The 23,068-nt window shown below is 49.7% G+C and overlaps 1 protein-coding gene across 1 annotated transcript in view; it reads right to left on the reverse strand.

Moving 5' to 3' along the window:
- Window positions 1-289: 289 nt before the first annotated feature.
- Window positions 290-23,068, reverse strand: part of SLC6A11 (solute carrier family 6 member 11) — a 122,120-nt gene continuing 99,341 nt past the window's right edge. The window contains exons 9-14 of the mRNA XM_044754813.2: window positions 12,810-12,922; window positions 9,191-9,328; window positions 5,097-5,199; window positions 4,274-4,374; window positions 3,274-3,444; window positions 290-2,578 (exon numbers count right to left, since the gene is read on the reverse strand). Coding sequence (XP_044610748.1) covers window positions 2,426-2,578; window positions 3,274-3,444; window positions 4,274-4,374; window positions 5,097-5,199; window positions 9,191-9,328; window positions 12,810-12,922 — 779 coding nt within the window. The 3' untranslated portion in view covers window positions 290-2,425. The remainder of the gene's footprint in view (window positions 2,579-3,273; window positions 3,445-4,273; window positions 4,375-5,096; window positions 5,200-9,190; window positions 9,329-12,809; window positions 12,923-23,068) is intronic.

Consider the following 23,068-nt stretch of genomic DNA (forward strand, 5'->3'; position numbering starts at 1 on the left):
GGGGAAGTAACAAAGAAAGTGAGGGAAGCGCCTACTTTATGGGGTTGTTGTGGTGGATTAAAGAGAGAACTTCTGCAAAGCATCTAGCACACAGCAGACACTTAATGCACGGTGAATACGTGAAGGGAAGTGTGGGCCCCCGACACACCCCGGTGTGTTTCGAAGTTGTAATGCCAAGTTGAGACTGCAACCACCAGAGCCAGAACGAGGACGGGTCTGCAGGAACATCACGGAGATCATAAAGACAGGAGGAAAAACCCAGTGAAAAGCACTGCTGGGAACAGGCATGTATACAGTCGGTTCATTCCTTTAATTCTTAAAAATGAGTAAGCAGACAATCGGGTGTCCTTCGAATACCCAATAAAAACGTTCATTATGCAAAACAGTACAACCTTTTTCGTTTTTTAATAATATTGTAAATATCTCAGAAAGGATGTATTGTTTCTAATGAATATCAAAAAAGTCACCACAATGATGTTTCCCCCGCCCCCACATTTCCCTCCCCACCCCCAAAAGTTACCCCAATAGTAGTAGGAAATTACAAAAAACCCAGAAATCCCTCCCTGTGCCCAGCCCCACGGTTTGTGTTAAGTGAGTGGAATATTCAGTGGCACCCGCAGCACGCAGGTGGCCCCAGCGAGACCGCGGGGCTGTGCGTCTGTGAGAGCTGTCGGTGGAGGGACCGGTAGCAGCAGCAGTGGGGCAGCCCCTCCCCGAACCTGGTGGGAGGAGAGCAGCAGTCTTCCTGGGTCCACCAGATGCGACAGCTCAGGGTGAGGCCGGGCAGGCCTGGGCTGGGTGTGCACAAGGGGGCCAGAACCAGGCACCTCGACCTGGGGGGGGGCACTGGGCATCTCTCCCCGGGCTTCGGAGGGGGCTGGCCAGAGCACAGAAGCTGGGGATTTGGAAAGTTTTGGGTGAATCAAACATGCACATTCATTACAAGAAACTAAATCTTCAGTTTGGAGAAAGCTCGCATTTCCACTGAATAAAATTGGGAACATAAAGGAAAAGGATAAAGAATGCAACTTCCCTGTCCCCAGATGGCTCAGAATCCAAGGCAGAGGCTCAGTGTGGGGTCTAATTAAAGAAGAGATTAGCCAGAGGCGGGAGCGGCGCCAGCCTCGCCCCAGACCTCAGGCCAGCACCCAGGGGACCCAGGTCCCCTCCAGGGAGCACTGAGCTTCTCAGCCCCCTGGAGGGAGAGGCAGGTGGGACGGTTCCTGAAAAAAGGGGAGGAAGAAGCCTCCGAAGGTTCTGCTGGTGACAGGAGGATGGGGAGGGAATTAAGAGGCGACAGGATGGCAGCAGAGAGGGGGAGGCAGGGACAGCAAGAGCGAGAAGACCTGGTGGGGGATGAAAAGGGGCTGGAGGAAACCAGGCCCCATGGGCTCCTTCCCCTGGGAGCTGGCGGCAGGTCCTACAGTGCAGACCCCGTGGGGCAGCGGCAGGACACACAGCCGCAAGCAGAACAGAGGCTGCTTCCTGACCCTGGAAAGCAGCACCCGGTGACTCCAGCCAGCCACGCCGAGGACGGAGCGCAGAGCTGAGGTGGGAGCACACAGGACCGGAGCCCCGGTGAGGGGGCCAGGACCTGGCTGGGCTCCAGAAACGAGCCGCTCACGGATGAAATCAAACTACAGTTTTGGGGAAAACACACATCACCGCCACCATTTCCATGATAACTTGATTGAAAAAGAGCAGGTGTGGGGTGGGAGCAGGGACGCTGCCTCCAAGTCTTCGGAGGAATCCCAGAGTCTTCAAGCCAGCGAGGCCACCAAGAGAACCCCCAGGAGATGGGCCAGGGCGGGAGGGACCTCAGAGATCACCTGATCCCACCCTCCCCATTGGGCAGAGGGGGAAACTGAGGACCAGAGAGGGGAAGGGAGTGCCCAAGGTCACTTAGTGGATCAGGGCAGGAGTCTGGAGTCTGGCAGGACTTCTCTCACACAGTCTTGCTGTCTGCAAACCCACCACTGAGAGGCTGGGGAGGGCGAGGGGAGGGCGTGCAGGAGGGGCGGCTGCAGTGGTCAGGGACAAACCGGGGACACGGATGGTCAGTTAAAAGGCTGACGCAGGAGGGCAGGCCTCGCTCCCACCCCGCCCCGCAGCCCGAGTACAAAAGTTTGACCGTATGACACATTTCTTCCTAACCCCTAGAAGACACTGGTTAAAACCGTCCTAGCGCAAGAAGGTTCTGCTAGTGCCTGTGCAGTAGTAGCTCTTTGTAATGTTACTTACATGATAACTGGGGGCGAGGAGGGCGTGTGACTTTAAACCAGAGTGTGCACGGCCACCTTAAAATTAACTTGTTAATAAATCCTGTGCAAAACGAGCAAGCCTCTATCATTAGGTGAAGCACGCGTTCAGGCAGTCATGTATACACACGGGGCGCGAGGGAGAGGCATCCGGCGCAGGTGCGTGCTCAGAAGTACGTCTCCTTCTCTGTGATGGCTGCAATGGTCCCATCGCCCTTGAGTTTGGCTTCACAGTCATTAACTGTCACCGTCCGGGGGCCTGCTCCAAGCTTGCCCCGCATTTTCAGGTCAGCGCTGGGGATTGTCAACTTCCGGAGCTTCTAGATGGTTGGAGAGGAGAGAGGAGCTGTCTGAGAGACTTCCAGGGCCCCACGGCCTGCCTTGGCCTCTCCCAACCGCACAGCGGACACGGCAGGGCCATGGCATCATCAGACCGAGGTCCGGGCCCCAGCTCTGCTACTTAGAACTCCGTCCTGGATGATGAGTGACCTCTCTGGGTCTCAGTTTCCCCCTCTGGGAAATGGGGACAAAGGAGGTGCTGGCGTCTGCTGAGGAGTAAGGAGATGTGTGCGGAAGTGCCTGGCATTGTGCCTGGCCAGCAGCAGGTGACCAGGACCGGAGAGCTAGTCAGGGCCGACTGCCTCGTCCCCCCTCCCTCTGGTGGAGACAGAGCGGCTGGGGATGAATTGCCGCTTGGCCCTCACTAGCTGTGCTGGGCAGGTTGCCTAACCTCGGAGAGCTGCATTCTCCTCTTCTGTGAAATGGGATCAGAGTGTCTGCCTGCAAGGGCTGCCGGGAGCATGAGTGGGGGCACCTGCCAGGGAGGAGCTGCACACAGCTTGCCTGAGGGACCAGGGGGCACGCTCTTATCTCACTCCCTGCCCAGATGAGGGAGCTGAGACCCGTGGACTTGCCCACGCTCAGCAGCCCTCCCAGGCACAGCCAGGCCCCGACCCCCAGCTCAGCCCCCCTGGGAGCCGCCCTTGCAGGCTGCCACTCCCTCCTGCTGTCTCACCTCGGGCAGCGTCCCTTCTGTCTTCCACGCCTTGATGAAGACCCAGAGCGGGATGCAGAGCATGGAGGACAGCGCCATGAACCAGCCGATGCCGTAGCCCCAGGCAGGGTAGGTATAGATGTTGTTGTACTTGAGTGGCTTGTACTTGACCAGGAAGAAGATGAAGATGCCCTGTGGAGGGATGGGGCATGGTCGCTGGGGGCCAGCCTTCAGCTCTGCTTAACCACGATGGACCCGGGTGTGGGCCCGTGTGCAGGAGGTCAGCAAGGAGGAGTGCTGACCCCACAGGGCAGCCTCGGAGACGTGGGGCCCTGCCCCGGCCCACAGAGAGCATCAGAAACCCAGGGAATGGACCTCACAGACCCCGGGACCACACTGGGGCTGTGAGACCCTCACCACTGCTGTGGGAGCCTCGGCCCCAGCCTCCGCCCAGTCAGGAGTAACGTTTATTTCTTCCTAGCTATGTCTCAGGGCTGGTTTCAAAGCTGCCTTTCAGACCACGATGGTTTGTGAAGATGTTTTGAGACACTTCCAGTGCGGGAACTGAGTGAAGAGCAGTGGGGCTGTTCTTTTACTAAACGTCGGCTCACAAAGGCCTCCGCGTGGCCCGGTCCAAGGGGCAGGGCGTGAGCCCCCACCTTCCCTCAGTTCTGCTGCTTCCGCGGTTAACAACAAAGCCGACGCTGCCTCGCGCCCAACCCTCCATCCTCTCCCACAGAAGGGGTCCCAGCCGCCCAGTCGGCGGGCACAGAATCTGAGGCTCTGAGGAGGGAGGTGACTTGCTCAGGGTTGCACAGCAAGCTGGCGGCACAGCTGGGATCCCACTGAGGCCCCTCCTTCGCCAAGCCCACAACTTAGAAAGGAGTCAGGTGCCTCGGACTTCCTGCACATACAGAGCGTCACCCAGAGGGACGTCACCGCCTCAATTTCCACCTCGGCCAGGCTTGGGGCTCTAGAGTGGAAAAGCGGGTGGGCTGGAGGCTCCCGGCAGGGCCCTTACCGCACAGATCCCGGGGGTTACGACCTTCCAGCACCATTTAATGAGCGACAACGGCCGGTAGCCAATCATGTCTTCGATGTTGTCATAGAAGCGGTTGCTTCCTGTGCAGAATAAAGCAGACAGGCACACACGCCCTGAGTTTCTGTACAGAACTCGCAGGAAAGGCCGGGAGGCTTTGCTTCCCTGGCCTGAGACAGACAAATCGCAGCAGGCAACTTATTTACCCCTTAAAAACCACCCAGATGTCACATGGGTGAGGCCGAATCAACGGCTGCAGGAGGGATTCTGGTCCAATACCGGGGAGAGCCCTCCTGACCGTGGGCAGCGAGGCCCAGGGTGGTGAGGGGTCTCTGGGAGAGAGGTGGGAGAGGGTCCCCTCGAGAGGCAGGGCCAGGGGTTGGCTGACTTGCATGGGGTGGGGGGTCAGGGCTCTCAAGGTGAGGGCCTGGCTGGGGGCCTGCAGGGGCATCTGTTCCCGTGACGGGCTTGCAGTCCGAGTGTCCACCACCACGGGGCCCAGCCACCCTCATTCACTCATTTGGTTTGGGGAGCAGAGGACCAGAAGGCGGGTGCTGATGGAGGCCAGGCACCATGTGGGCTGCTCGCTAGCTCTTCTCCTATTTGGAGACACAGGGGTAACTACCCCATGTTATAGATGGGGAAACTGAGGCTCAGTGGCAGGACAACTGGCCCAAGGTCACAGCGCCTGAGCCCAGAAGCCCTCCCTGTGATGCAGGGGTGCCAGAGTAGGAAGGTCTCGTGACAAGTGGGAAAGGCCAAACGAGTCAGCGGGCTCACGGGGGGCAGCTCAGCCTCCACTCACCGTACACCCAGCCGATGCAGACGCACTCAAAGATGGCCACAAAGAGAAGGCACATCCCACTGGCGGCATAGGAGTCAAAGAGCTGGAAGATGTACATGCCGCCCTGCGGGCACAGGAGGACAGACACACGGACAGAGGGATGGACAGACACAGGGGAGAGCAGGGTCAGCTGGCTGGCCTAGGAAGGGCCCTCAGCGCTGCCCCTGTGCCCACCATCGGCCAGGAGTCGTTTCCACCAGGGCATGCTGCTTTTCTCTACTGTCCCTGGAACATGGCACCCACCCACACCTGGGCACCCCCCCAAGACACCACCCTCGGAGGGTACCGGGACTGCCATGGCCGGTCTCGTCTCTGCCCCCAGATGCCAGAGACCGGAGGGTGGGCAGCCTCAGCACCTCTCCCCCATGGTGCTGACAGCCTCCTGGCTGGCCTCCCTGCCTCCAGCCTTGCCCTCTCCAATTCTTCCAGGCACCAGCCTTCACAGGGACCCTTCTAACATGAAAATCTAACCACATCATCTCCCAGTTTAAAATCACCCCTCAGCTTCCTCCAGCCTGCCAGTCAGGGCCGCCCTCCTCACGGGCTTCATCTCCCCTTCCCAGCAGCCGCCCGCAACAAGCTCCCTCCTGAACAGACCAAGCGGCAGCCCCACTGCTGTACCTTTCAACATGCTGTTCCCTTTCACTTGATAAGTTCCTTCAAAGCTCAGCTTAAAGGTCACCTCCTCCAAGAAGCCCTCCTTGACAGCCTCATTCTTTCTCTGGGCCTCTATAGCATGCTTTATGGACTCCCAATTTAAGATTTTATTTTTTCCTTTTTCTCCCCAAAGCCCCCCGGTACATAGTTGTGTATTCTTGGTTGTGGGTTCCTCTAGTTGTGGCATGTGGGACGCTGCCTCAGCGTGGTCTGACGAGCAGTGCCATGTCCGCACCCAGGATTCGAACCGACGAAACACTGGGCCGCCTGCAGCGGAGCGCGCGAACTTAACCACTCGGCCACGGGGCCAGCCCCATATGGACTCCCAATTTAAAAAAGAGTGTTCCCCTGGCGCTGCTCTGTTAGCGCTAAGCTCCTGCTGGGGAGACCCACATGCTGGTCCTCTTTGTGCCTCCAGCACTCACTGCAGGGCCTGGCTCACAGTAGGTCCTCATTAAGTGTAAACTGGATTGTGTGGAGTGAGAGACCCATGGGGGAGGGACTCGACTAGGTTGTCAACAGCTGTGTCCCTGTTTCTGGCGCAGGGTTTGGCACACAATAGGTGTGCAGATTATCTTCGTGGGATGTGGGAATGACAACGTGGGCCAGCCCTGTAATAATACACAAACCTGCGATGATTAAGCTCAGTGGGAGGCCCAGGAGGTGTGTGCTCAGCTGGCCAAGGTTGATCCAGGAAGGTTCTCTAAGAGGGAGGGTTGGTATCTGGGTAGGCAGAGGGGGAGCCCAGCTGCAGGTGTGGGGAGGGGGCATCCGTAAAGAAAACCTGTGTGACGCCATGAGGGGCCTCAGGGGGCATGAGCAAAAGCAATAAATGCACAAAACGCAGGGAGAGTGAGGGGCACTCGGAATGCCAGGATGGGGCCAAGAGGCCAATAGGCCTGCACAGGCTCCTGGGCACCTGCCAGCGGGCTTACCTGAATTAGGCTCCCTCCCCCGTGTTCCACAGCCCCCAGGACCTCCTATTATCATGGAGACCACACACCTGGGACTGTTGCCTCACTCATCTTTTCAACTAGATCAGGCAACAGCTCAATACCCACAGGGCCGGACAGATAACACAAGCCAGGGAGTGGTGGGGACTATGGCTAACTGGAGGGCACAGGCCCCACGTGGCCACACAACTCTGGTCAACTGTTGCTGGGGGATGCAGGCCCAGGTGCAGCCAGATCTGCAGATTTTCTGGAAGACACCAGAAATCCAGATTTTCATGAGAAATTTCTCTTTAACTGTTGACAATCTTTTCATGTTTTTAAAAAACACAGTGAGGGCGGGGAAAAAAACCGGGTTAACTGGGCTGTGTCTGGTCTGGGGCCTCCCATCTCGGGGGTTGGGGAGGGGCGTATAACAGATATTCACGTCTGTGAGGGTGAGCAGCGGGCCTGGCTTTCTGAGCTAAAGCCCGAGCCCACCCTCCCCAGTGCTCTCCTGGATGTCTCCTTCTGCGACCACCACACGTTTAAGAAACAAGAAGGAACCTTCGGGAGTGCTCTCCAAGCCCCACGCTCTGCTTTAACTGCTCCCCACGTCTCAATCCAGCTGCTCCTTCCTGGTGCAATTACAAGGCAGGCACTATTGTTATCTCAGTGTTTATATGGGGAAACTGAGGCACGGAGCACAGAGAACCCTTGCCGCAGGTCATCCAGCTGGCCCGTCGCAGGGCTGAGGGCTGAATCCGGGCAGCCTTGGCTGCAGACCCTATGTTCTTAACCACCCCCCCCACACCGCCTCTGTGGAAGGTAAGAAATCTGTGGCCTATTTTTCCCTAGTGCTGAGCTTTAAATGTCTACATTGAGGGAGCAGATCCTGCCAGCATGACTGTGGAGGCCGATGGCCGTCTGCAATGTGGACTTCTCGGGTGCCATCGCCCAGAGATGCCCCTCTGTGGAGGAGGAGGCTGACCTGGGAAGCCCAAGCGGCCATGGATTCAGTCTTGGGCAGCCCAGCGCTGCCTCCCTGACGGGCCCCGGGGCCACAGGGCGCCCTGGGCAGGGCCGAGGCCTTAGGGGAGGGTAGACGTAAGGCCTGTGAGCTGGGGGCGCCCATGGCCAGCAGTCCAGGAGGGACCCCCACCTGTCTGCTCTGAGCCAGGGACGCCCACATCAGCCTGGTCTTCTTGTAGCCTCCTCCCCCGTCAGCCCCTTTAACATGTCAGGTTACTCCCCAGTTGTACAGGACAAGACTCCACTTTGCTAATCAACCAGCACTTAATGAGGCCTGGTTTCCCTGTGCGGGGAGAGGGGAGGTGGAGGCAGCCGCGGGCACCATTCATTTGCTCAGTCGTGGATTATCACTCCCATTAACGTGACAACAGCTAGGAGCAGTAAGAATACCAGCCACGACGCCCCAGGGCCGGCTCTGTGCCACGGGGCCTGGCACAGGGCAGGCACAGAGCCCAGCAAGGCCAGCTCCTGTTCTCCTGCCCCTCGGGGGTCTGGTGGGGGAGACAGGTGGGCAGTCACTGCAATGGTGGGAGGGAGGCCAGGCTGAGCTTGGAACAAAGTGCTGTGGGGGAGGAAAGCAAAGGAGGCTTCCAGGAGGAGGCGGCATTTGAGCTGAGATGTGGAGGTAGATGGGGATCCACAGACCTCCTTACCTCAGGACCACAGCAACTGCTTTGACGGGTCCTCAGTTCCTCATTTCTTTCCATGTTTCTTATGAAACTTCTCCTGTCTCTAGGCAACATGTTTTTGGTGGGTTTTTTTTCCTTCTTTTTAAATTAATTTTGTGAGTGTAGGGGAAAAATATCTAATCTCACCTGCCCAAGACACTTGAGAAAGTATTTATTAGACAGGATGGCTGCAAGAAGGGAGAGAAACATGGTCTTACGAGAGAGTCTTAAACTGGGGGTCATAGTGAACCCCTCCTCACCCACAGGCCCAGCAGAGAGGAGAAGGGGCTGGGGCTGGAACACACTGCACCTGAAGGTGCCAATTTCATCATGTGTCTATTCTCAGGGATGCCCCAGAAAAGCCTGCTCTGAACTCTTGACCGGTAACAGTGACTAGTTGCGGGGTCCATGGATGACTGTCCCCTTCACCCAGAAGTTACTGGAAGGGGTGGCCCGGGCCACCAGATGCCCACGACTACCAGATGAACCCAGCACGGCCCCCTGTGAGCTTTATTCCCTCTGGTAATGACAGTGTGACCTTTAGCACAGCATTCCTGCATGCGAGACACCGTGCTAAGGGCTTGCTGAGAACTTCCATCTGCTTCTCCCAATAACCCGTTAGGAAGATGAGAAAACTGAGTCACAGGGACAGGCTAGGCCTGGCCAGATCACAGAGCCAGTCGACTTCAGAGCCGGGGTTTGACACCAGACCCGCCTGATCCAAAGCCCAGGCAGCTAACTCTGGTGCTACCCTGTCCACACCACTCACCTCCGTCAACATCACGAGGCCCAGAAAGTAGGAGACGATCGACAGGGCCAGGATGAGCAGCTCCCGCCGGTAGCCCCTCCGGAAGACCTTGGGGTACATGTCCACCACCGCAGTCACCAGGCTCTCCACACACACAAACTGGACGGGCAGACGTGATGGCGTGAGGCCCAAGAAAAAGGCAGTTCCGAGTGGCCCTCACTCTGGGCCAGCCCAGCAGGCTAAACCCCGGATGAGGGCCTGAGACCACCACCTCTCCCAACACTTACAGAGCTCTAGCACGCCCATGTAACAGATGAAGACACTGAGGCTCAGAGAGGGCAAGGAAACTGCCCAGGACCACTCAGCAAGGAAGTGGCAGAGTCGGGACTTGAACTGGGGCCTCCTGACTCTCAAGCTAGCACTCCTTCTCCCCCAGGCTGCCTGTCCCATGCCTATGCACCGGGCCCCCCTCAGGGGCTGAGGATTTAAATGAGATCCAGCCTCTGCCGGGGGCCACATGGAAGTCTGTAACTGTCCCGAGCTGAGTGCTCTGCTGGTGGCGGGCTCCGGGCAGTCGTGCGGGCGGACTTCCCTTGCTGTTACTCCAGGACGGGGACAGCCGCCCTGCCCCTTGCTTCTGGTGGGAGAGCGCCCCTCTGCCAGGTGCAGGGCAGTCAGAGGTGAGCCCACCTCCGGCCCTCGTAAGGTTTCCATCGTCTCTGGGCCCCGGGCACACTGTGTGGGCTTAGACGGCAGAGCATGAGCTACCAAGCATCTGCATCCCGCCATGCTGAGACAGGGCCAGGCACGCAGTACCAGCCTACTCCTACTCACCCATCAACACCCAGCCCAAATATCCCAACAGATCAACCTCTGCCTCCGCGGGTCCTCCCAGCACTTGGGCCACATCTCCTGCAGGAGCCTCTTCCTGACAGCTCCTCGTTGCCCCACACTCAGGCAGAACAGACCCTCCCTTCTCCCCAGGCCACGCTCCTCACCCCGTGGGGCCCGTGCCTGCTTGTATCTGCCTCCTTACAAGAAGGTGAGACCCTGCGAGGCAGGGGCCACGTCGTTTTCATCTATTTCCAGTGGCACAGAGGAGATGCTCAGAAAATGTTTGATAAATGAATAATAACAATAAAGGCAAACACATGGTATGTGTTGTGTGCCAGGCTCTGTTCTAAGCAGTTAGCGGTATTAATTTACTTAATCTCTACGCAGTAAGTACTATTATTACCCCATTTTGTAACTGAGGACATGGAAGCATAGCGGGGTAAACACCCTGGCTGAGGTCACAGGGTTGTCACATGACGGAGCCTGGATTTGAACCAGGCAATCTTGTTCCAGGGGCCGGCCCTAACCACTGTGTGGCACTGCTTGGAGGGAGAGAGGAAGGGAGGGGTAAAGGATTCTTTTGTGCTGGTCACCATGGAGGGGCACTTCCCTTCCCTGGAGCCATTTCTTGGCCCCAAACCTTTCTGATTCACTTCTACCTCCTCAAGGAAGGTATTTCCATCCTCATTGCGCAGACAAAAGGACTGCAGCACAGAGAGGTGAGGTGACTAGCCCAGAGTCACACAGCTGGCAAGAGTCATGGAGGCTGGGACTCAAACCCAAGCCCGTCTGACTCCAAAGCCCAGGCCCCCAGCCTCCCGGCTGCCCTCCCTCTGCAGCAGGGCTGGCTGTGCTCGTCCTTTCTCCAGGGTCCCCAGGGGAGGAAGGAGATGAGATTCAGGGGAGGGGGTTGATCCAGCATCGAAACCAAGGAGACCTCAGAGCACATGAGCTAAGAGGCAGACAGACCTGGGTGCAGGGCCTAGCAGGTCACTCAGCATCCCTGAGCCTGTTTCTTCCTCAGCAAAATGGGGATAACAAGAGGGGCCCCCGGTGCATGTGGTTATCCTGATGAGGAACCGAGGACATAGCCCAGGCCCACAGCAAGGGCAGCAGGTGTGGGGGTAGCAGGGCGGCCATGCACCCTCTGTGCCAGCCCCCTGGGCCCCCAGCCCGCCGGAAGACTGAGCATCTCAGCCCAAGTGCTGCCTGGCTCAGCCCAGGGCCTCAGAGCGGAGGCCCCAGCCCCCACCTCCCTGTGCAGAGGCGGGCCTGTGACTGTCACGCACAAGCCGCAGATCCCTCCTGAGGCCTCGGTAGGCCCACAACAATGGAAGAGAAGGTTATCAGCAGAAACAGCTGGTGCTTCGGCAGCTCGGCTTAGCAGTTTCTGAGAAACCATCCAGGGGAAGAAATTGGAGTTGGCTGGGTTGACAGACAAGCAGGCCATGGGGCTTGGGTGCTAAGCGACTCGCACAAGGTCATGGGTGGGGAGCGCGGCCCCTCGCCGACGGACCTCGTCTGACAGCAGAGCCCCTGGCCTGGGCTGGAGGACGTTCTCTGGGGCTCTTAGGGCAATGAGCTGGGATGGAAGAGCAGGGCAAAGGACAGATTTCTGGGAGTGAAGAGCGCGTGGAGCCCAGGACTCTGGCTGGAAAACCAGGGAGGGGACCGGAGGAGAGTTGGAAGGCAGGCTGGGGAGAGTTCACAGTGTGAGAAGATGTAATTGCAGGCGTTCATGTGGCGATAAAGGAACATGTGAACAGATAAAGTGCTAGTTCTCACTCTGCATCCTTCAGGAAGAAGGCAGGCTGCCTGAGAGCCCTACAGACAAGGATGAGAACAGGGCCAGGTAGGTGGGACGTGGGGGGAGCGGCGCTGGTAGTGGTACTGAGGGCCCACATGGCCGCTGGGGCATGTCACGGGGGCCCCAACATGGGGGAGGAGGAAGGAAGAACAAAGGGCTTCCCTGTGTCCCCGGGTCCTGTGATTTGGTGAGGACAGGGATGTGCCGGTGCTGGTGGGGCCTTGGGTACCATTAACCATGGCCCACCCTGGGTGAAGGCCTTCTGCTTTGCCAGGTGGTTCTGCTGGGCAGAAGCAGTTTGCAGAATGGAAGCAGTCAGCAATTTTTTAAAAGCTTCGATTGGGACTTGGGGATTCCAGGTGTTAGAGAGAAAACCACACGCCCAAAACGGCGTCACTCCTGCTCAAGCCCATGATACCAAACCTGGATTAACACCTGACCTAATTGCAGTTGCAGCCTCCCCACAAACGTGATCTTAATCAACCTGCCTGGAATTTTCCGGTCAGCACGATGAGCATGAGGTCGTGCAGGCCTCTCCGTCCCAAGGAAGAGGAGGCAATCTACATGATAAAACCCTTGTGGCTCCTTCCCGCCCCGAAAGATATCCTGGCCTAAAAATACTCCTTTCTTTTCTTTTGCTAATAGCTCCCTTGCCCCATCCTTCTTCTGTGAAAACCTTCCATTTTGTACAACCTCTCAAAGTGCATCGCTCTGTTTGCTAGAAGAGATGCTGCCCGATTCATGAATTGCCCAATAAAGCCGATTAGATCTTCAAATGTACTCAGCTGAATTTTGTTTTTTAACACAGGTGAGAAGGATGTGGAGGGACCCGGGCAGACGTGTTTGGGGTGACTGCGGAGACCGCCTGTGGACGTTTGGGCGTGCTGGGAGAAAAGCTGGTGGGGACGGTGGGCCGGCCCTGACGACTAACACCAGGAGGAGTGCTCCTAAGAGCAGTGTCTGGTCCCCCTGCCCTCCCAGCCCTGGTGCCCCTCTTACCTGGCTGTCCAGGCCCAGGAAGATGAGCATCATGAAGAACAAGGCGGCCCACAGCGGGGAGAGAGGCATCATGGTGACGGCCTTAGGGTAAGCGATGAAGGCCAGGCCGGGGCCTGGAGAGGAAGGAGAGAAAGGGGCTGAGTGGCGTTCAGTCCCTCATTCAACTATTATTTTAATCCATCGTGTACTGAGTGCTTCCTCTGTGCCAGGCGCTGAATCTGATTCTCTCTCACGTCGCTCACATCTCCCTGTCGGCTGGTGCTATGATGAGGCCCATTTTGCAGATGAACAAGCTGAGGCAGAGAGAGGTAAGCAAGGGTCTGAAAAGGGTCAGGATTGAAACCCAGCTTGGTCTGACACAAAGACCTTGCTCTGCACAGACCTGTCTCTACTGTTGTCACCAGGGCCGGGTTCTCGTTAAAATGCAGGTTCTCAGGCCCACCCCAGAGCCTCTGATCCTCAGTCTAGGGTGAGGCATGGACCAGGCACCCGATGATTCCAATGCAGGTGGTTGGGAATCCAGGCCGGAGAAACACTGTTCCACACAGTCCACCTCCTCCTTAGGCTTCCTCCCCTCGCTTCCCACGTCCACACTCACTTGTTTCAGCTGCTCCAAATACAGGGCTTGCTTAGCATGTCCTCAGGATGAGCTTTATTTATGTCAGGGGAGGGGTACCTGATGTTCCAGCCCCGTAGCACAGAGGCCACAGGTACAGCCTCAGCAGCCTGATGGCCTGGGTTCAAATCCTGCTTCTTTAGCTCAGCTGAAAAAACGGGGATAATGAAGTCCTGCCTAATATGGTGGTTTTTGAGAATTCAGCGAGATGATGCAGAATGTGGCAAGCACTTCGAAAGGTAAATGCTTAATAAACATTAGCTCTGATTATGTTTTTTTACCTTAAAAGCAGCCTTATTCAAGTCTAATTTACCTACAATAAGCACTCATTTTCAGCGTACAGTTCAATGAGTTTGGAAAAGCACGTTCCCCCGGATAACCACTGCAGTCACTGTACAGGACATTCCCATTGTCCCCGGCCCCTCGGCAGTCTCTCCCCACACTCCCTGTCTTCACCCTGGGCCACCATTGATCTGGTCTGTTTTTCACAGTAGTGCTGACCACCTCACCCAGGGTGGAATTGCTGGCTCCTATGGCGATTGTGTGTTTAACTTTCTAAGAAATGCCAAACCGATGTCCAAAGTAGCCGTGTCATTTTACACTCCTACCAGCAATGTTTGAGTCCCCGTGGCTCTGCACCCTTGTCAACATTTGATGTTGTCAGTCTTTTAAATTTAGTCTGTATAGCAGGTGTGAGGCATTACACATCATTACGGTTTTAATTTGTATTTCTCTGATGGCTAACGATGCAGAGCATCTTCTCACATACCTCCGTTGTCCATTCACATGTGTTCTTCTATGAAGTACCTGTTGAGTGCCCATTTTTTAGGACTTGTCTCCTTTTTGTTGAGTTTTGAGAATTCTTTATAAATTTGGGATGTAAATTCTTTATCAGAGAAGTTACGAACATTTTCTCCTAGTCCATGGCCTGCCTTTTCATTTTCTTAATGGTGTCCTGGGAAGAGCAGAAGTTTAAAATTTTCCAGTTGTTTGTTGCTAGCATATAAAAAATACAGTCAATTTTTGTTCACTGTCCTTTTATCCTGTGACCTTACTACGGTTCACTTATTAATTTTTTTCTGTAGGTTTCTTAAGATTTTTTATGTGGTTAAGCATGTTGCTTATGAATAATGATAGTTTTTTTTCCTTCCTTTCCAATCTTAATGTTTTTTACTTATTTTTCTTGCCTTATTGAACTCTCTAGGAACTCCAGGGCCATATGGAATCGAAGCGGAGACAGTATACATCCTGGCTTTGTTTCTGACTTTAGGAGAAAGCATTCAATATTTAATAGCCAGGAGATTAACAGTGGGACAGTACTATTAATTGAACTACAGACTTGATTCATCTTCTACCAGTTTTTCTTCTTCTGTCCTTTTTTTCTGCTCCAGTAGCCAATTCAGGATTCCACACCGCTCTTCACAGTGCGCCTCTGCAGTCTCCTCGAGAACGGTTCTCAACGTGGGCTTTGTCCTATGTTTCTCACAATTAAACTTAGGTGATACATTTTTTGGCAAGCAAACCATAGAAGTAATGCTGTGTCCTTCTCCATGCATCATATTAGGGGTACATGATGCCAATCAACCCTGTAACTGGCGATGTTTACCTTGATCACTCGGTTAAGCTGGTGCCTGCCAGGTTTCTCCACTGTAAAGTTACTGTTTTTTCCCTTTGCAACTGATAAATATCTTGGGAGGGTAATTTGAGATCATGAAAATATCCTCTTTCTAGTCAAACTTTTACCCATTGCTTTTAATATCCATTCATGAATCTTGCCTACCGCAATTATTATTGTGGTGTTTGTATTTTCTTTGTTCCTTCTACATTTATAAATCAGAATTCTTCTATCAGCAAGAGTTGTTCCTTCACACCCATTCATTTATTTTTCAATTTTTATTTGTTTCAGTATGGACTCCTGGGTATTTATTAGTTTATTCTATGGGTCATAATGCAATACTATCATTATTTCTTTTGCTGTTCAAATTGTTCCAGGTTTGGCCATTGGGAGCCTTTCTAGGTTGATTCCTGTGTCTTTTTGACATGCCTCCATCCTTTTTCTGAGCATTTCCTTATTTTCTGGCACCACAAAACTTTCCAGCTTCGTGTTGTCCTGCTCCAGCACGTGAATCAACTGCTTCTCCAAAGGGCTCCGGTGCCTTTTATTGAGAATGGGGTTTAGAAACCAAGATCTGGCCACCAGGTGTGCTCATTGCTACTGGAGTCTCATTGCTCATAGGCCCTCTCAGCAGACAAAGCTAGGAAATACATGTATGTATATTTACCTACACACACACACATACACACATATATAAATTTCTATACCTATCTGTATAAATATTAAAACGATGAGTTCATGCTGATACCTCCAATTCCAATACAGTTCCTTTTAGATTCTCCACTTTCCTTATTTCTCAGTGAAAAATCTGGCACTAATTGTCTCTATTTACTTGTTTGTTCAATCCTGTATACAACAGTTACAGCATTGCTAATCCATACCCCTGTAGTAACAAGAGTATGTACAGTTATTTTATTTAGCCTTACAGTATCCAGTCAAAATTCTGTTTCCTGAAATTTACTTAGGTTAGTTTTTTTCTTTCCCCATTGCCTTCAGTGTGGTTACAGTATTTACTTGTAGTATGGTTGAGTTCATTTGTTACTGTTTGGATTCCACCCACAAAAAGTAACTGTTTATTTATCTCGGGTGGTATGTGAAACATTACAGTGGTTCTAGGACTCAGAGCTAATGAATAAAGATACACTCAGAGAAGTGCTGCTTTCCTCTCATCTTACTACCTCATTCCCATTCCTCCATGCTTTCCACCTCTTTTCCACTCAACTCTGTTGGTAACCATTCTCTTTATTTTCTAGTTTATCCATGCTGTATTTCTTTTGTACAAATGAGCAGACATAACTGTCTTCTATTTCCTTTTTTCCTACATCATGGGTAGGATACTATACACACTTTCTTTTTTAACTTCTATACACATAGACATTCATCATTTAAAAAATATCCCCCAATTTCTATTTACTTATTTTTTTTAATCAAGAACTGGAGTTAAATTTTGTCAAAGACTTTTTCAGCATCTATGGAGTTTATGATTTATTTTCCTGGAGCTATTAAAGTGGTACATATTAATGGATTTCCTAGAATTTAACCAACCTTGTATTATTCCTAGAATAAATCCTACTTGGTCATGGTATAGTACCTTCTTTTTTATTTTTTTGAGGAAGATTAGCTGTGAGCTAACTACTGCCAATCCTCCTCTTTTTGCTGAGGAAGACTGGTGCTGAGCTAACATCTGTGCCCATCTTCCTCTTCTTTATATGTGGGACGCCTACCCCAGCATGACTTTTGTCAAGCGGTGCCATGTCCACACCTGGGATCCAAACTGGCAAACCCTGGGCTGCCAAGAAGTGGAACATGCAAACTTAGCTGCTGCGCCACCAGGCCGGCCCTGGTATAGTACCTTCTTAATGTGATTTTGGATTCTAATATTTCGGATTTTGGTTTGCTAATATTTTATTAATATTTTTGCATCAATATGCATGAGTGGTATTGATTTGTAGTTTTCTTTCTTTGCATTGTCTTTATTTGGTTTAGGTATCAATGTTATACATGCTTTATATAAGACGTTAAGTTTTTCTTCCCTTTCAGTGCTCTAGAATAATCTATAGAGTACTGGGACCATCTGTTCTTTGAAGATTTTGGTAGAATTCCTCCGTGAAACCATCTGGGCCAAGTGTTTTTTTCTGGGGTAGTTCCTCAATAACTTTGTCTATTTCTTCGACGGAAACTGGCCTGTTTAAGCTTTCTAAATCAAATCAGATTTTTGGCAATCTGTGGTTCCCTAGGAAAACATTCATTTCATCTAGGTTTTCAAATTTATGTGCACAGAAGATTACAAAGTAATGTCTTATGATTTTTAAAAATTTGCTCTGCTTCAATTGTTATTTCCTTTTTGGCATTTCCTATTTTGCTATTTGTGTGTTCTCCCTTTTTTTCTTGATCATCTGGTGATTTGTCTCTTAACTTTTAAAAACTCAGGATTTTAAGTTATTAATTAGATCTACTATTTCTCTAGTCTCTACATTAATTTCTGTTTTCATCTTTATTATGTCCTTCCATGTGCTTTCTTTTGGTTCACTTTATGTTGTTTTCGTTTTCTTTCTTTCTTCTTTTGAGGAAGATTAGCCCTGAGCTAACATCTGCTGCCAATCCTCCTCTTTTTTGCTGAGGAAGACTGGTCCTGAGCTAACATCCATGCCCATCTTTTTCTACTTTATATGTGAGATGCCTGCCACAGCATGGCTTGACAAGCGGTGTGTGGGTCCATACCCAGGATCTGAACTGGTGATCCCTGGGCTGCTGAAGCAGAACTGCTGCACCACCAGGCTGGCCCATGTTTTCTTTTTTTTTTTTTAGCAGTAGATACAATTAACTTATTTTCATTCTTTCATTTTTATTCATAAAAGTGTTTAATGGAGTTTTCTCTTACTGTTAGTTTATTTCTATCTATGTCTGCTTGCGTCTCCTGCAGTTTTTTCTTCATAAAGATAATTGCTGTGTTATTTGGTGCATACATTCTCATTTGTGTTATATCTTCATTGTGAATTGCGGCTTTTAACACTAAAAAGTGTGCTTTGTCATGCTTAATGCTTTGGGGATTAAATTCTACTTTGTCTGATATCAGGATTGCTATCATTGTTTATCCCTTTATTTTTAGCCTTTGTGAATCACTTTGTCTTAGATGTGTCTCTTGTATACAGCATATCTTGTTTTGTGAGCCAAAGTGAAAATCGTTTTCTTTTAATAGATGAGTTAAGGCCATTCACATTTATTGATATGATTGATATATTTGATCTTAACTCTGACAAAACATTTTATAATATGTGTATTTTTTATATTATGTTTCTCTAGGAGTTGTATATTCTTTGTTCTTTTATTATAAATGTTTTTTGGTATTTAGGACGGTTTATGTTTTTGTTCTAGTCATTATCTTTATACTTAACTTTTTTTTTTTAATGCCCTCAGGCCCCTGTTTTCTTATTTAAACCTTTACTATCTGGCTTTCCAGGTTTTGCCCCTCAGCATCCTTTAACACCACCTATTGCCATACAACGAGCTTGTCTATTTCCTTCTTGCCTTCTCCTTCCATTTTTTAGTTGAGTGATTTCTACTTTGTAGCAGTCTGCAGTATTTCTCCATTAGTCCTCTACCTCGTCCCTACCCTCGTTTTAGTCTTAGATGTACACTTCCGTATTCTTCAGTGCTCACCATCAGTCCTTTTCTGAATTCTCCCAGGCATAATGAAGGGTTGGATGAAGGTCACCTCGAGTAAATTCCTCCAAAGGACTGATGAGTGTAGAAGTCTCTACATTCTTGTATGTTTAAATGGTTTTTCTACAATCTTGACATTTGAAGAAATGGCTGGATCTTAAATCCTTGATTCACAATTTTTTGTGAATTAAAAAAAACTCAACTCTGCTCTATAGTTGCCTTGCTTTGTATGTTGGTTTGGTAAAGTGTGATGGCAGACTAATTCTTTTGCCTTCTTAAGTTATTTGATCTTTTTTGCCTACAAGCTTTGAGAATTTTTATCTTTATCTTTGAAAGCTAATATCTTTACTAGGATGTTTTGGAGTTGATCATTCAGGGTTAATTTTCCCTAGTCCCCAAGAGGTCCTTGCGATGTGTAGATTCAGTTCTTTTTCTGTTTCTGAAAAATTTTCTTGGATTACAGTTTTAAACATTACCTCTGTTCCATTGTTTATTCTTCTACTCCAGAGACTCCAGAGTAATATATTTTCTTTGTTCTTTTATTATAAATGTTTTTACATGAATATTTTTCTTCCTTGCCCGTCTTCCATTTCTACTTTTTTAGGCAGATCGTTTTTACTTCTTTATGTCATTTTCATTCCCTTGGCTGTTTTCCTTCCTTTATTAAATGCCTCTTATTGAGACTATTCTCCATTGGGCACTTTGCAATTTATTCTTCATTTCTGAGATAACTTTGTCCTTCATTTTTTCTCATTTTCTTCCTGAATTCAATTAACTCTCTTTTTGCTTTCTCTAGTCTCCCCCTCCCCTACTTGCTAGTTTTAAATTTTCTAGTTCAAGGTGTTTTTTCACTTCCTCAGACATTTGTTTGAGTATATTTAATTCTGTTCAGAGTGTTGACTTAGAATTGTCTTTTATTTCATAGTTGGTTTCCAGAGGGGAAGCGTGGTTCTTCACTGATAAGTGGGAAATTTCTATTCCTGATTTTCTGCCGTAGCTCTGTGTGGACTTGTCTTTTCTCTGGTTCAAGGTCATGTCCTGGGTGCTTTATGAGATTCTCAGTTGACGGCGCCCTCCTCTGTCAGCAGAGCAAGGTGCAGGGACTTTAGTGGTGTTTCCTTCTGATAATGGGGGAAGGGTGTGCTCCCCTCCCCTCCTCCTGATTTTTCTAGTTCTCTTGTTTTGCAAGACTTTACATTTTTATCTCCTTGGTTTCCCCTTAACTACCTAATTGTCAAAGGATGCTTCTCTCTACCTTTTTGACTTTTTCTCCCCTAGAAGCTTTGTGTTTCAAATGGTGCGTCCTTAAAATTGTGCCTGTCCCTTTAAATGGTCCCTGACCCTTAAATCACACATATTTTGAATCCCTTCTCAGCAGTCCCTGCTACCGGGTCTGCCTGGATGCTTTCCAGTATTTTCAGACTTGGAGTGGATTTCACCTTTCTGGTGATTGCTCCAAATCACTCTTAGGTCCCTACCAGCCTCTGTCCTCTGCCTCTCCCACAGTTTTTCTCAGTTGGCCTCTGCCCACCACAGCCCTTGCAGGTGTGAGGGCCAGGGCGGCAGGCACAGAGGCTGCGCTCAAATCGCGATTCTTCCATTTGTCAGTCCTTACAGCTCCAACATCTGCTGTCTTCAAGCTATGCAGGGGACATGGTTTCATGTAGAACATACTTTTCCCTTCTTTTTTTCTTGTTTGGGGGAAAAAAAATTGTGGACATAAGTAGCTACATAGCTGTCACTGTCCTCAGATAATCAGAAGTCTTATTTTTCTCTAATTTTTAAAAGAGTTTGCGTAAGACTGATATTATTTCTTTCTTAAACGTTTGGTAGAATTCACCAGTGAAACCGTCAGGGCCTGGAGTGTTCTTGGTAGAATGGTTTTTGATAATGAATTCAATTTTTTAAAAAGATATCGAGCCATTCAGTTTTCCTATTTCTTCTTGAGTCAGTTTGAGTCAATTATATTTTTAAAGGAATTTTTCTATTTAATCTACATTACCCAACACATTAACTTGAAGTTGTTCCTAATATCCCCTTATCTTCATTTTCAACGTCTGTAAGATCTGCGGCCACATCTCCTCTTTCATTCCTGATATTGTAGTTTGTGTCTTCTCTCACTTTTTTTTCATGGTTAGTCTTGCTAGGGAGTTATAAATTTTATCTTTTCTAATACCACATTTTGATTTCGAAATTCTGTTTGCATATCTCAATTTCATTATTTCTTTGCTTCTACTTACCTTGGTTTCATTTGTACTTTTTTTTTTTCCAGCTTCTTAGGAGGCAAACAAATATTTTACTTTCAATCCTTCTTCTTTCCAATACTGGTATTTAAAGTTACACATTTCCCTGTAAGGCCCTTGACTACATCCCACAATTTTTGATACACTGTGTTTTCACCACCATACAGTTTGAAATATATTCTTCTTCGATCCATGGGATATTTAAACGTTAATTTACACATTCTTCGGGATTTCCTAGATGTCTTTTCATTACGAATTTCTAATTTAATTCAACGGTAGTCAGAGAACAGACTTTGTAAGATTACAATCTTTTGAAATGTACTGAGTCTTACTTTATGGCCCAGTGTATGATCTGTCTTGATGACGCTCCACGTACATTTGAAAAGAATTGTGCTCTGCAGCTGCTGGCTGCAGTGTTTTATAAACGCCAGTTAAGTCAGTGTGGTTGACACTGTTGTTCAGCTCTTGTCTTTACTGATACTTTGTACCGTTGTTCTAACATTAGTGAGAGAGGGATATTAAAATCTCCAACTAGGATTGTGGGTTTGTCTATAGTTCCTTTTAGTCTCTCAGCTTTTGGTTTACATATTTTAAACCTCTGTCATTAGGCGCAAACACATTAAGGATTACATGTCTTACCAATGAATTGCCCCTTCTATAAACATTATGACACGTCCCTCTTTATCTCTAGTAAGATTCTTTGACTTGAAGCCTATTGTGTCTGATACTAATATAGCCAAGCCCGTTTTCTTATGCTTACTGTTTTCATGGTAGATCTTTTTCTATCCTTTTACACTGTATCTGTGTCTTTAAAGTGTGTCTCTTTCAGATAGCTTATGGCTGAGTCTAGGTTTTTTACCCAGTCTGATAATCTCTGCCTTTTAATTGAAGTATTTGGTCCATTTGCATTTAATGTAGTTAGTGATATGGTTGGGTTAAGTCTACCATTTTGTATTTGTTTTCTTTTATCTCTCCTGGTTTGTTTTTTTGTTACTCTGCTGTGTTTTTCCTGCCTTCTTTTGGACTAATCAATATTTTTAAATATTCAGTCGTATTTCATCTATTAGCTTTGTGGCTCTAGCTCTTTATGTTCTTTTCTGAGCTTTGGGCTGACAATATGCATCTGTAACTCATCACCGTCTACCTAGAGCTACTAATGTATCACTTTATCCTGTTACCACACATCTGACACTGCTCACTTCTGATGATCATTCTGACATTTTCTGCTTTGAAACAGACTTCAGGACCTAACCATATCAATAATTACAAAATGCAAATAGGCCAAATACTCCATTAAAAGACAGAGACGATCAGACTGGATAGAAAAGCAAGACCCAACTAAAAACTGTCTAAAACCTCTACCCCCAGGAGAGGACTCCCTCAATGGATGGGTGTCAGAGAAAGGGACTGAGGGACATGTGGGGAAGGGCAGCAAATCTCAGGTGCTGGCTCACAGCAGGACAAAATCCGAGCCCTGCGAGGCCCTGCCACCCTCCTGGCTCAGTCTCCAGGCGTGCTGGGCATCTCACTGAGTGGTCTGTCATCTAATCAGTTATTTTCCAAAAATTATTCCTCAGAAAGCAGGCCACGTCCTGCTGAGCAAGGGGAGGTGGCTACACATTCACCTGCAACTTGCAATTTCTCTAAATGGCGGGGGCTCCTAAAGAGGATCTGGGTCTGATCCACACCCCAACCAGGAGCACAGGGCAGGCTTACCTGCTTGGTACCAAAAGCAACACAGGAGAGTGAGGCAGAAGAGCTGTACCATCTACAGGCTGTGTGGCCTTGGGTGAACCACTTCACATTCTGAGCTATGGGTCCTCATCTGTAAGGGGCAGAATAAAGCCCAGGGCTGCTGTCTGTGTGAATGGCATACCCTGGAGTCGTGCAGGGCACACTCTGCGTGGCCACGAATGGAGGCCTCAATACAGCCTACCTTGCAGAGGTGCCACGAGCATTTCATGAGGTAGTGCATGAAAAACAACCCCCCAGGGCCTGACGAGTGAGATGGGGGCATCAGTTACGGTACACCCATTCAGCAGGCTGCCGCACGGCCATTAACCCCATGACTGAGGTCTCTGCTTCCTGAGGCAGAAAGCTCCTCATACTTCATTGTGATGGG

This window comes from Equus asinus, chromosome 21, assembly GCF_041296235.1.
Source record: "Equus asinus isolate D_3611 breed Donkey chromosome 21, EquAss-T2T_v2, whole genome shotgun sequence".
In the NCBI taxonomy this organism is placed as follows: Eukaryota; Metazoa; Chordata; class Mammalia; order Perissodactyla; family Equidae; genus Equus; species Equus asinus.